This window comes from Macadamia integrifolia, unplaced genomic scaffold (assembly GCF_013358625.1).
Source record: "Macadamia integrifolia cultivar HAES 741 unplaced genomic scaffold, SCU_Mint_v3 scaffold39, whole genome shotgun sequence".
In the NCBI taxonomy this organism is placed as follows: domain Eukaryota; kingdom Viridiplantae; phylum Streptophyta; class Magnoliopsida; order Proteales; family Proteaceae; genus Macadamia; species Macadamia integrifolia.
The window spans coordinates 790,291-802,712 of NW_024869937.1; the positions used below are offsets into that span (position 1 = coordinate 790,291).

Below are 12,422 nucleotides of genomic sequence, written 5' to 3' on the forward strand. Positions count from 1 at the left end.
TTTATCTTTTATGGGTTTTCTAATATTGTAGAGATCTTTGCATCAATATGACATCATATTACAACATTGAAGCTCAAATAGTCTTGATTCTCCACAAAAGATGACTTCATCATCTTGATCTTCTTTGAAGCTCTTTGTTTCTCATGGTCATGGGCATAGTTGTCACGGCACCAAGGCGAACCAAGGCGATGGAGGGTTTTCTAAGTGCTTAGGCGAGAAGGCGTGCGAACAAGGCGATCAATTGTTATTTTTTATTTTTCTTATTTTTTAACATTATTTAGTAAGCTATATATACCTTGTATCATAAAAAATCAAGATTAAACAACATCAAGTCATTAAAAATCAACATTTAGCCATATTAAATCATAAAAAATTAACATCAAGTCATATTAAGTTAAAAAAAATCAAAATTTAGAGAAATGCTCTGGTTCTATAATAAGTTTGACTGGTCAAATGATATTATTTTTACATGAGACTTTTTGTCTCAGTTATAATATAAAACCAACTTTCCAACAAGTCTAAGATTACTTAAATCTGAGTTATAATGACAAAGTTATGCTTCGGTCAAACTTATTTTTATGTGCGTGAATGCTGTTAAAATCGCCTGAATGAAAATAATTTTATGGATATCAAAACAAAAAATTATTTTACCGGACTTTTGGTTTTTAACAATGTTTTAACATGATAGAATTTATAAAATTTTCATAATTGAGAAAAACTCCAGCATTTAAAAGTTGAAAATTGCCCCTATAACCAAAATCCAGTTTTTCTTCTTGGATTTGGGGGTTAACTTTTTATCCTTTTGGAATTTGATTTTTAAACTATTTTTATTGGATTCAAATAGGGGGTATTTGGTTATTTATGAATAATATCTTAAGTAAATGAAATAACAAATATAAAAAGCATTTACTTAAATGATATTTGGCAAAAATAAGTGCCAAAGCACAAGGCGGCATGCAGTGCAATAAGGCGGCTGTCGCCTAGGCCCTAGGCAAACCGCCTGGACGCCTAGGCGACTCCTTGACAACTATGGTCACAGGCAACCGTCATCCACAATTATCCAGAATCATCCAACATGCTTTCTGTATCTCCATAGGATCCACCTTGTGCATTGGGTTCTTTCTTATGTGGCATTAACACACATGTTAGAACACCCAAAAACATCAATTAAGGTTTCATATCCAAACACTTGATAAAAATATAGAACCTTGGGTTCAACAAAGCTGATCCTTGATGTTAAAAAAAGGGGTGTACCCAGTGCACGAGGCTTCTACCACTGTGGAGTTTGGGGAGGGTCATAATGTACACAACCTTACCTCCGCTTTGCAGAGAGGTAGTTTCCGTTATCCTTGATGTAACTCAATTGAAATTGGGAATTCACTACCTTCATCACCACAATTCTTACACTAGTCACTACGCATACATACCTTTAATTATTCCCACATATTTACTTGAAACAGTTCTCTAGTACTTGCTAGATTAAATCTCTAGGGACACTGTCATAATTTTTTTCTAGGTTAATAAATCCATATGGAGGCTCTTTTTACAATCTCTAAATCTTCCCAAGAGTCTCCTAAGTAAATATGTTATGTCGTGTATCTTCCTAGCATAATACAAAATTGGTTTTTTGTAATTGTATTTTCTTATTTCAGGTGAGTTTCAATAACTCTTTCCCATTATTCATAGTATAACTAATTATTTTTTGCCTAGTTATTGAAGCTTTGAATGTCACCTTTATTTTTATAAATTTGGAACCACAAATATTTTTTCTCAATTCATCTTTCTTGTGCTCATAATCTTATTAAACAGCTTGGTTAGCCTAGATAAACTGTAGATTCCCTTCTTCTATTTTAGGCATGTCCTCATCCCTTATTAGTACTTTATCATCTTCACATTTAATACATCTAACATGGTCGAATTCTTTACTCTCCCTTTCCCTCAGTTTAGCTATCTTATAAATAAAATTTTCCCCCTTTCCTTTGTGCTATTTTTTTTTTTTTTTATAAAGAGCTTCATATTTCTTTCTTTTCTTTTCACACAATCTTTTTAGCTTCATTTTTGGCCAATTTATATCTTTTTATATCCTCTTTATCCTTAGTCCTTCACCATGACTTAAAATTAGCTTTCTTAGTCTTAATGGCTGCCTGAATCTCACCATCTCCCCACCAAGTCTCCCCAGAGGAATGACTTTTTCTTTTTGATTCACCTTGAACATCTTTAACAACCTTCTTAATACAAGTAGTCATCTCGTTCCACCTCGTATTAGTGTCTCCATCAAAGTCACACTTTCCTTGTTTGACCACATATTAGTAATTGATTTCTAAGTATCTTCTTTTAAGCTGCACCATCTTATCCTAAGGAAATAAGCTCACCTTTCTTATGATTCAATGTAATGAGACACATATCCATGACCACTAATCTATATTGTGCGGTTAGGTTATCTCATAGTATAATCTCACAGTCCTTGTATATAATCTATCAGACCTTCTAGTTAGAAAGAATCTATTTGGTTACTATGATGCCCACTTTTGAAGATGATTAAATGCTCCTCTCTCTTTTCAAAATATGTGTTTACAGTGGATAGATCATAAAGCCACAACAAAATCTAAAATTGAAAATCCCTCCTCATTTCTTTCAAAAAACATTTCCTCCATATACACTTTCATAGCCTCTACGATCTTTCCCAAACGTATCCATTCAAATCACTCCCTATAAGAATCTTTTCTCCTTGACTAAAACCTTGTACTAATCCATCCATATGTTTCCAAAATTGTAATTTACTACTTTCATCCAAACCTACTTGAGGTGCGTAAGCTTTAATTATATTGGCAACCTCTTTCTCCAGCACAAGCTGATTGATGTAATCCTGTCACCAAATCTTTTAATATCCACCACGTCATTCTTTAAATATTTATCCACTACTATGCCCAATCGACTTCTGTTATTTTTAACTATCGTATACCAAAGTTTAAAATCATCCAACTTCTTAGCCATTTAACTCTTCCAATTATCTGTATCTATGTTCCAAGATGCTAATCTAATCCTACACTTTTAGACTAGATTCTTTACCTGCACTCTTCCATGGTGCGAGAACCCTTACCTACTTGACATCGCATCTGGTTATGGATTTTTTCGGTGGCGGCTGCCGACCTAACGCACCAACCACCCTCCTTTAACTGGGCTTGGGACCAGCAGTAAACACTGGCGGAGTTTATCTGACGATTATAGAAAGAATAATATGAACAAAATCTTGTTGCTTACTGTTCTTATATTATGGATGTGCAACTTTGATGCATTTAACCTGGTTACGTGTCCGAAGTGGCTTTTAATATTCTTTGCACATTGTTATGTACTACTTACTTTCATATTGTTCATGTTGATTTTTTTCATTGGAATCAGCGACACTCTACCTGCACTTTGCCACATCTGTCATTCATGATATCACCTCAGCTCTAGGAATCTACTGTTTCAGGTGAGTATGCTGCTTTCTGTATCCTGTTAAAGAAATTATCAGTGTGTGCTGCTTTACGTATCCTGATGAAAAAAAAAATTATCTGCATATTCAAGCCTAATGAGTCATCAGTTATGCTAATTCTTGAAGTGACCACTTTCTAAGTGGAAAATTCTTTATGCTGACATAACAGACTTGGATTCAAATTTCATTTCACTTCCCAATCCATTATTCTACTGGCTTACCAGTAAAAATGGAAATAATGATCTTGGCTCAATCCCAATGACTTGGCTAAAAGATTATAAAATCTTTCTTCTATAAGCATTAAATTATAATATTGTGGGCCACATCATAAAAGAAAAGTAAAGAAAAATAAATAAATAAATAAAAGAAGAAAGAATATTAGGCTTTCTTTAATAAATTTTCCAACTTACCAAAAGGAATTTGTGTATCAGTAATGTGACTCCCCATCTATGATGGCCTGCTTTGAAGGAGAGGTGTGTGGTCTGTGTAGGTACGCTGGTTTTATGTTTCCCAAAAGCAGGGTTGCATCTTTATTTGGAAAGAGGCATTTCTGACCACAGGACTAATTCTAAAATTTTGGGTATAATAATTGGTTCTCTTTTTCCTTTATTTTGATTATATTTATTATTTTCCCATAGTTTTTCATGCTTATCCTACCGATCTCTTACATAGGTGAGTATTTGTATATTGTAATATTCAATATAGTACAAGTAGTTCATTTAACGTTCATAAATTAGAACCCCATTAACAAAACCCTCTTTATTTTTTTGTTAGTATTTTGGACCTTTGGTATCTAATTCATTGTTTTGGGTTATAGAAAAACCAAAATTCAAAAACAAAGTCATGACAATACAAAATCTTGACTTCAAATTCGTTTTGGGATAAATTTCAATTTAGTCAATTATTCTGAAGGTTTGATTTTATCCAAGGTTTTCATTACTTTTAAAACAGCACCCTGGATGCTATGATCAGCCGTAAAGCTAATTCATTGGCCAAAACTTATAGAATTTTGCGTGTTGTTTCAAAATCATTGTCTGTTTCTGACTATTCTCCATTTAAATGTCAGGATAACAAGGAAAGAAGCTTAAAAGCAGTCTATATGTCTCCCTGGGGCATTGTATATGCAAATATGCATGTACCAAATAGATGGCGTTTTTTATCTGACAAAATCCGGAAAAGGCTTCTATTTCTGCTCGTATTACAGTCGGCGGTTTGGGTTATGGTCCTCTAATGATATGCATCTTCGCATTTCTGCAACAAAAGTGGGATGCCTTAGATTGACAACCGGAGATATATTTTTGGGTGTTTCTGGTGCATGTTTCCATCTGGGGATCAATCCCATTATCATCAGAGTGGTTGATGGTGGAATTTTGATATAATCGAATGCATGAGTTATAGTTCACTAAATCTTGCTGTTGCAACGGATTGAGATCTTTTTCCCCAATGTATTAAGTCAACTGAACTGAGGCTAATTAATGTTCCTGATATTAAGATTTTGTTGCCACTCCTTTCTCTTTTTAATTTAAAGAGAAAGTACTTTGAATAGAGGACAGTAGTCTACATATTATATGGTTAACAATATTCATGCATTGAATCACTCAGGTGCTCATTTTGGTCCTTGTCAGCTGTTCGCACCGATGACTTGGCCCCCCAAAAAAGGTAAACGGTGCAGGTCCACAAAACTCTAAAGTAGCACAGTTTTGCACCCCTTGTCAGCCATGTTGCAGGTCAGCCAGGCCCAAGTTTTATTGACTGATAGTTCATATTGCACCCTCTTCTACTAGTGTGTCAAGTTGAGTACAATTTACCTCTGCCATGTGTGAAAGCATGACAAAATTGGAAAACCATAGATCATTGGATGAATCTAAACAATTGACATTGCAAAGAAAATGTGCAATGAAAGGCGGCTATGAGTTGGAATTACGGCCCCTATTGTGTCACTAGACGAATACATGGTGCCCTGTTCCTATTAAGTAGTTCATATTGGCAAGACTCAGGGTGTAGGAACTGCACCACCATTACTATAGCATCCTTTTTTTTTTTGATGAAATTTTCTCCCATGGTTTTAGTGAAGGTGCTGGTCACAATGGTAATTTTTGAAGAGAGATGCCCATATCAAGTATTTAATAGATCAGCTTTTTTGGAGTGGGACATCTGGTAATTCCTACTACCTATTGTTGGGTGGAATTTAGTTCTGCCCTGGGCTGGTTGGATGGGACTCAAATTCAAATGGATCCTTTGATTAGACATCAAGTTTTGACATAAAAGGGATTTTTATTTTATTTTTTATATATAGGATAGGGATAGGTATGTCACTGATATCAAGTATGCTAATAGATAGCATCAATAGGATTACATGATGGAGTATCATTCAGGAAGGATATGGGGTTCATTTCTAAAAAAAGAAAGAGAGGTAGATACAATGGGTGTTAGCATACTTGATATCGGCAGCATACCCAATCTTTTTTCATTATTATATGAAAATTAAATTCATTCATATAAAAAGGGGGAGTGCAGGGGATGATCAAACATAATTATAAAAAAAATTCAGTCCTGGCCTTCCTTGCCAAGTGATGAACTATAGAGATTTTTACACAACATTGTTTTTCTAACCCAAAAGTTTTGAAATCCTTTAAGGATTTAAGATGCAACAAAAAGGTGAAAAGCAACGAAGGCCAATGTTCTCGTGCCAGGCGGGTAACCTTGACAATTCCTTCACAGTCAGTCCAGATTGTGGCGGAAGTGACTCATAAGTTCCTTGCATGTTGGACTCTTTCGATAACTTCCCCGCACTTGTGATTCCGTTGCATTCCTGGCATATTCAAAGTTTAAAATACCACTTTTGTGAGATCCATTAACAAAAATAACAGCTGCCCACCCTGCTTGATGGGAATCCCGAATCTGCCATGATAGAAAAAGTAGTTTTTCAATTGACTAAAAATAAACCATTGAAAAGTACATGGACGACGAGCTTGCACAGAAATTCATGGGAATGTGCATGGCTGAATTTGAATTTGAGCTTTAGCACATGATTAACCAAATAACATCCAATGGTTGGAATTGTGTGATACAATAAGGGCCCGTTTGATAACGTTTCTGTCGTTTTTGTTTCAAGAAACGGCAGAAACAGAAATTGTTGTTTCTGAAAACAGAAACAGGTAAGAAGGGTTGTTTGATAATTCTTGTTCTGGAAACAGAAACGGGTAACAAGGTGTTTGATAAATTCTATTTCTGGGAACATTTCTGACAGAATATGATGTTTATAAGAAATTTTAATGAAAATAATTCCACTTTTGTTACTTTCTTCAGAAACTCATGACCCTTCATTTTAATCAGACATACAACTACCAATTTCCTTATCTCGAACTTACATCATAATTTTACGAAACAAGAAATATCAACCAATAATAGTAGATTAAAATGCAAATATTCCCATGTTTATGCCATATGTCTTACAAGTTCCCAATAGTTGGTCATTACCCTCTAACTACCACCTTTATTTATGTCTATATTATTAATGGCCTCCAGGATATCGGTATATATCTTTCGCTTTTCCTCAGACACATCCATTTCATTTTTCAGTACTCTAGACTTCTCCTCTTCACCTTTGATTGCTCTTTCCAAGTAACCTTTCACAAAATCAGAGGAAGGTGCTGATGGAGAAGACTGAGCTCCAACCATTGAATTGCTTGTTCCACAATCGGAAGACTGTGCACTTGTCAATTTGCTGTCTCCATAAATCCATCGAAAAAAATTGCAACCTCGATCAAGGGGCTGCAATTACTCATCAATTTAGTTGTGAAATGTATTCAGATAATATAGGTCGAATAGTATGCTGATTAAAAATAATAATAATAATTATACCCCATTGGATTTAGGACAACACCAGAAATGACGATTAAAGTTCGTTGCTGTCTTCGCGACGCGTACCTTGCATTGTCCCTCGCCACAATCACATAAGCAAAATTCATCTACCCACATAAAATATTCATTATGCCTTGGGCATTTGAAGAACGATCTTCCTCTATTAGGCCTATTTTTTGTTGTGTACTTATCGCACAAATGATTACAGTAGTCACACCTTGCCATTGCAGTGTCAGTGGAAGACATCTGTACAGCACAAAGATTACAAGTCATCCCAATGTAAACATTGTGAAGCGAACAGAAGTATTTTTACTAACACACCATACACACAATCGAAGGAAAAATGGTGACCTAATTTTTGTGTATACCTTTTAATACATAATGAATGTATTTAGCAAAAGTTCAGGATCGATTTAACGAAATTGTAGACATTCTTCTTGAAATTACCAATTGGTTGGCTATATTAAGATGCACTATAGACATTTGTCTCGCAGATAGTCTCTGGGAGACATCAGATGCAGAAGCATGGTACGCAGGAGTATCAGGATTCATTGGGTCATCAATTTGTTGTTCACTTCCAAGCTCATTGAACAATTGATCTTGAATAGCTTGTTCCTTAATGTAATTGTGGATCCCACAACAAGCGACCACGATTCTTGACTGATCTTCAATATCATACGCCTTCATACTTTTTAATATGTGGAATCTATTTTTCAATACACCGAATGTTCTCTCAATAACATTCTGCAGTGACGAATGTCTGTGATTGAACAATTCATTAGCTGTCCTTGGTCCAGGCCTACCTTCACCATAATCTTGCAAGTGATACCGTTGTCCTCGGAATGGCACCAAGTACCCCAGTTGATTGGTGTAGCCCGAGTCAACAACATAATATTTGCCTTCAAATATTATGGAAACATTTATGGGATTAGATCTATATTCCCTGTCTACTATATGCGGAAAGACAACACAGAAGTTCATAATACATTTTTACCTGATGGGGGATGAGGAAACCCTAAGTTATCATTGGTTCTTGCTACATCCAATACCCTTGCATCATGTGCACTACCCTCCTAACCCGCATACCCAAATGTGAATCGCATGTCGAATGAACATGCACACATAACATTCTGTGTGATCATACCCTTTCGATTACGATAACGTATCTCTTCCAACCTACGTACGATGGCACTTATATGGGTGCCATCAATAGCACCAATGCAATCCTATTTTCCATTGAACATAAGTCCATATAATTGTGTAAATTGCATTGATATTTCATTGGAAACATCGAAATAAATAATCACCATCAGAAGTCTCCATTACCTTGAAATATGGATAGTACTTTGGATTGTTGGTTATCTCTGGAGGTACGACATCAAAATTTGGTGGCCTGATCGTCTCTAGCGACAAATTTAGCATTGCTTGCAACACCGTGTGGAAGACAACACTAATCGTCTATCCTGAACGATTGAATCGACGTTGCATTTGTCTATTACTCAAACCTTAACCTACTATTATGAGGAACATTGCTAGCTGCTCATCTACTCGAATGAAACGGTTGTCCACTAGCCAGCCTCTATGTACCATTCGGTCTCGCAGGTTGAGAAATACATGTCTCTCAAGTCTAAACTCTTGGTAACACACGTCAGCATGACTTGCAAGAACCTCAGCTACCCTAACAGGTCCTGTGTAACTACTATCATTCAGAGGTTCTCTCATCCTATACATACTGAGTATGTTTTGGAATTGGTGTACTATAACCATGTCATCATCGTCTGACGATGACCCTGTGATGTCGGTTGGAAATTGATTTGACATCCCTGTATGAATAGACACATTCAATATATAAAGGAATAAAGTCCATAAATGTACCATCTAATAACATTCTAATCTACTAACAAGCAACAATCCATCCAGAAATTGTCATAATTGACAACTACTTACTTTCCTATTAATATAGTGAAATTACTATGATCTTATATCCCAAAGCTATAAAGAAACACACAATAAGATAAACATATCAATATTTCACAATCATAACACAGTCATGTCCACTACTGTAAATCTGAAGCACACGCAATCAAAATAAAACAAAGCAACATAAGTCAAACATCAACATCATCCATAGTATGCTAAAAGACATAAGTGTGTCAGTCAGTATGAGGCATATAAAATCCAAACAAAATATTTTATGTTCATTCATGCTCCCTTCGAACCATTCATTTCAGAAACTGTTACTTTCACTCCTTCAGACCATGTAGCATCCACAACCTCCTGTCAGGTCTCACTTCAATAAAAGACATGCACCATCCAGGGTCACTGTGTATCTTACGCTGCGCCAACACATACAAATCCATTGGGATATCCTCCAAACTGTCCAGTAGCTTCTGACAGCTCATCATGCTATATGGTCCATCAACAATAGGGTCAGGTGGTCGGGTAACTGCTGAGGTGGCAGAGGTTGATCCCTTTTCCATCCTCCATCGGACAAAGGTTCTAAAGTCCTCAGCGGAGTTCGTGAGTGTCCGTGTGTGGCTCTTCCTCCTACGATCTGTAGGAGTCCTATCAAGTTGCCGCTTCGGAGGAGCTGACCCCTTGGGTGTCCCAGTACAAGCATCACTGTCATCATTATCAGTGTCATGTAAATCATCATCAATTTCAAGGTTAGTTGACGTTGGAGTTACAACTGTTGCCTGTGACAGACCTCTATCCCCACGGGCACTAGAGTCGGAGAAGATCTCCAACAACTCTGGCCACAAGGGGAGACCATTTCTTCTATACTTTGCCCAATCCTTGTTTCCCTGTAATTCAAAATATTTTCAATTAATCATCACCTTTTTTTCAAAAAGTGAAAAAAATTCGTTCTATAAACCAAAGATCCTATTCATACCTGAATAGCAGATTCCCATACTGAATCATCAGCTGTGGCAGTCCGAGCATTCGCATCCCATCCGAAACCAGTTGTTTCTAACATAGCCCTGAAGCTGTTGTACTCCTTGCGTAACTTATTCATCTTGTTAGCAATTGTACTTTCGCAAAGGGCCTTTTGAATTCGGCTTCAAGCCCTTTTGTAATGTTGTCCCAACCAACCTTTGTGAATGTTGAGTTTGTCTTCAATCCGTTTCGGACATTATCAACCAAGAGATTGATGAATGATCTTAGCTCTGCTTCATTCCAGATTATAGTAGTACTTTTGGGGGTTGGGGATCTTGGGGATCTCATATCTCTGAACAATCATAATTGATTTAGATAACATATTCAAACACATACAAGAACATGGAAAAAAAATTCAAAGAAATAGGAATAAATATATTTAGCAAAAGAGGAAGAAAAAAAAAAACTTCCAAAAAAAAAGGCCATTTAACTTATCTTCCATAGCTGATTTCAAATGTGGATATAAATTATAAGGTGAATACAACTTAGAGAGAGGAATTTTGGTCTATTCTTGTTACCATTCTGAAGAGCAGTTTGCTTTGCATTGGAATATTACAGATGAGTTTAAACTCAAGTGATGGGTTTGATGCAAATTTCAGATCTTTGAGTTTTAAAAGAGTTTAAGAGATGAACTGGTAAATGTACAATTCATCCTAGTTGCAGAATGCATTCAAGACCACAAAATATTTTAGGATATGCTCACAAAAGAAGATGAATTTAGTGGTCTAATGTTTTATCTCTGTTCACCTTTATGTTTATTGCAGACTTTACATTAGCTGTTATATCATCATTATTAGGGAAAGAAAGAGACTCATAAAACTAATTTTGAATGCCTTCTATTTTTCACTAACTAATATAGATAAGAATGCTGGTTAGAGTCTCTGGTTCTAAAATGAAATATCTGGTTAGAGTTTGTGGTTGATACTACACTGAAACATGAATATATTCTACAGCTCTAAATACTGGGAATATGGAGTGAGTGAATCACAAAAAGAAATATCATTCATAATTGGATCCCTCAATCATCACTTTCAATCCATGAAATGCACCAATATAAACAGATAGTTTCATTGATGAGAGAGAGAGAGAGAGAGAGGGAGAGAGAGAGAGAGAGAGGTGATGATTGGAGACTGCTGGTATCATTTGATTACTGGGACTTTCAGATCCGAGATTTCCCTTACTTTCATGCAAGAATTCATGACTACTAATGAGAGAAAAGAAAGGGGTAAGGAGTTGATGGTGACCTTATAAAAAGGGTTGTTGTTAGCTGATCAATTCCTCTGGTTCTTACTGTCACTTCTGCCTCTTTTTTGTCACAACAGAGAGAGATCAAGGTTAATGAACCTCATGTGCATAACACCAACAACCCAATTTATAAAAGAATAGGTAAAGGCACAGTACATTTAGAATCCAATGTTGGAAACAAAATAAAGAAGAAAATCATTCATTAATATGCTCTGTTTCAACCAAATTTGAGGAAATTGGACGGTAACAACTATTCTTAAGTTTGCTATTAAGAAAGACATGCTTATAACCATTTACAAGTGATGTAATGGCTTTAACTGGGTTGAACTCTGATCTTCATTAACACTACAGTACCATCAATAGGTTAATGAATCATATCTAAAGCAGGTGGAGTGGTTAATGAATCATATAAATGGAGGTGAAGCTTTAACTAGAGTCTTCACAAATAAATGGTCAATTGATCACTGGTGGTATCAATTGAGAAATTGAATTATGTTTGTTCTGTTCGCTCAAATCTCAAAAGGGCCTTGATGATTAACTGATCTCATACATCAATTCATTCCTTTTATCTCATTGGAAGCTTTTGAGACATTTGGAGGCTTTAGAAATTTCTTATATCTTATTCATGATGAATGCCTTGAGTCTAGTAGAAAGAATAAACAGAATCAGAACCCCCAAACATTAATAGCACATTAGAGTCGTAATTTTTCGATAGAATTTCCAAAAGCATTTGATCAAAAGAAAGACGAACTAAGCCAATTTCATTTCTATTGTCATGACACAATTGTACCAGCATTAAGGTGGTCTCAGGTGAGTTGGAAGGCAACTCCAAAACAACATTTGGCAACGTATATATGGTGGATGACCATTTCACTGTGGAAAAACAAAACCCTATTCTGCC

The 12,422-nt window shown here is 35.8% G+C and overlaps 4 protein-coding genes across 7 annotated transcripts in view; 1 reads left to right on the forward strand and 3 right to left on the reverse strand.

Annotated features, from left to right (window-relative positions):
* LOC122068435 (choline/ethanolaminephosphotransferase 1) overlaps positions 1-5,037 on the forward strand; it is a 76,583-nt gene extending 71,546 nt beyond the window's left edge. For all 4 annotated transcript variants that reach the window (XM_042632294.1, XM_042632293.1, XM_042632291.1 and 1 more), the window contains 2 exons: positions 3,400-3,472; positions 4,542-5,037. In XM_042632294.1, the coding sequence (XP_042488228.1) occupies positions 3,400-3,472; positions 4,542-4,563 (95 nt within the window). In that variant the 3' untranslated portion in view covers positions 4,564-5,037. The remainder of the gene's footprint in view (positions 1-3,399; positions 3,473-4,541) is intronic.
* A 1,660-nt stretch (positions 5,038-6,697) lies between these two features.
* Positions 6,698-7,654, reverse strand: LOC122068421. Its single transcript, XM_042632275.1, has 2 exons — positions 7,406-7,654; positions 6,698-7,249 (listed from the first exon to the last, which is right to left on the reverse strand). Exons 1-2 carry the CDS (start codon positions 7,610-7,612, stop codon positions 6,959-6,961), a joined length of 498 nt encoding a protein of 165 aa, XP_042488209.1. The 5' UTR covers positions 7,613-7,654; the 3' UTR covers positions 6,698-6,958.
* Positions 7,655-7,741: 87 nt separating this feature from the next.
* On the reverse strand, positions 7,742-8,761 carry LOC122068433. The gene is made up of 3 exons (XM_042632288.1): positions 8,666-8,761; positions 8,418-8,565; positions 7,742-8,238 (listed from the first exon to the last, which is right to left on the reverse strand). The coding sequence occupies exons 1-3, from the start codon at positions 8,759-8,761 to the stop codon at positions 7,742-7,744; spliced, it is 741 nt and encodes a 246-aa protein (XP_042488222.1).
* An 806-nt stretch (positions 8,762-9,567) lies between these two features.
* On the reverse strand, positions 9,568-10,332 carry LOC122068420. The gene is made up of 2 exons (XM_042632274.1): positions 10,233-10,332; positions 9,568-10,143 (listed from the first exon to the last, which is right to left on the reverse strand). Exons 1-2 carry the CDS (start codon positions 10,314-10,316, stop codon positions 9,583-9,585), a joined length of 645 nt encoding a protein of 214 aa, XP_042488208.1. The 5' UTR covers positions 10,317-10,332; the 3' UTR covers positions 9,568-9,582.
* Positions 10,333-12,422: the final 2,090 nt, after the last annotated feature.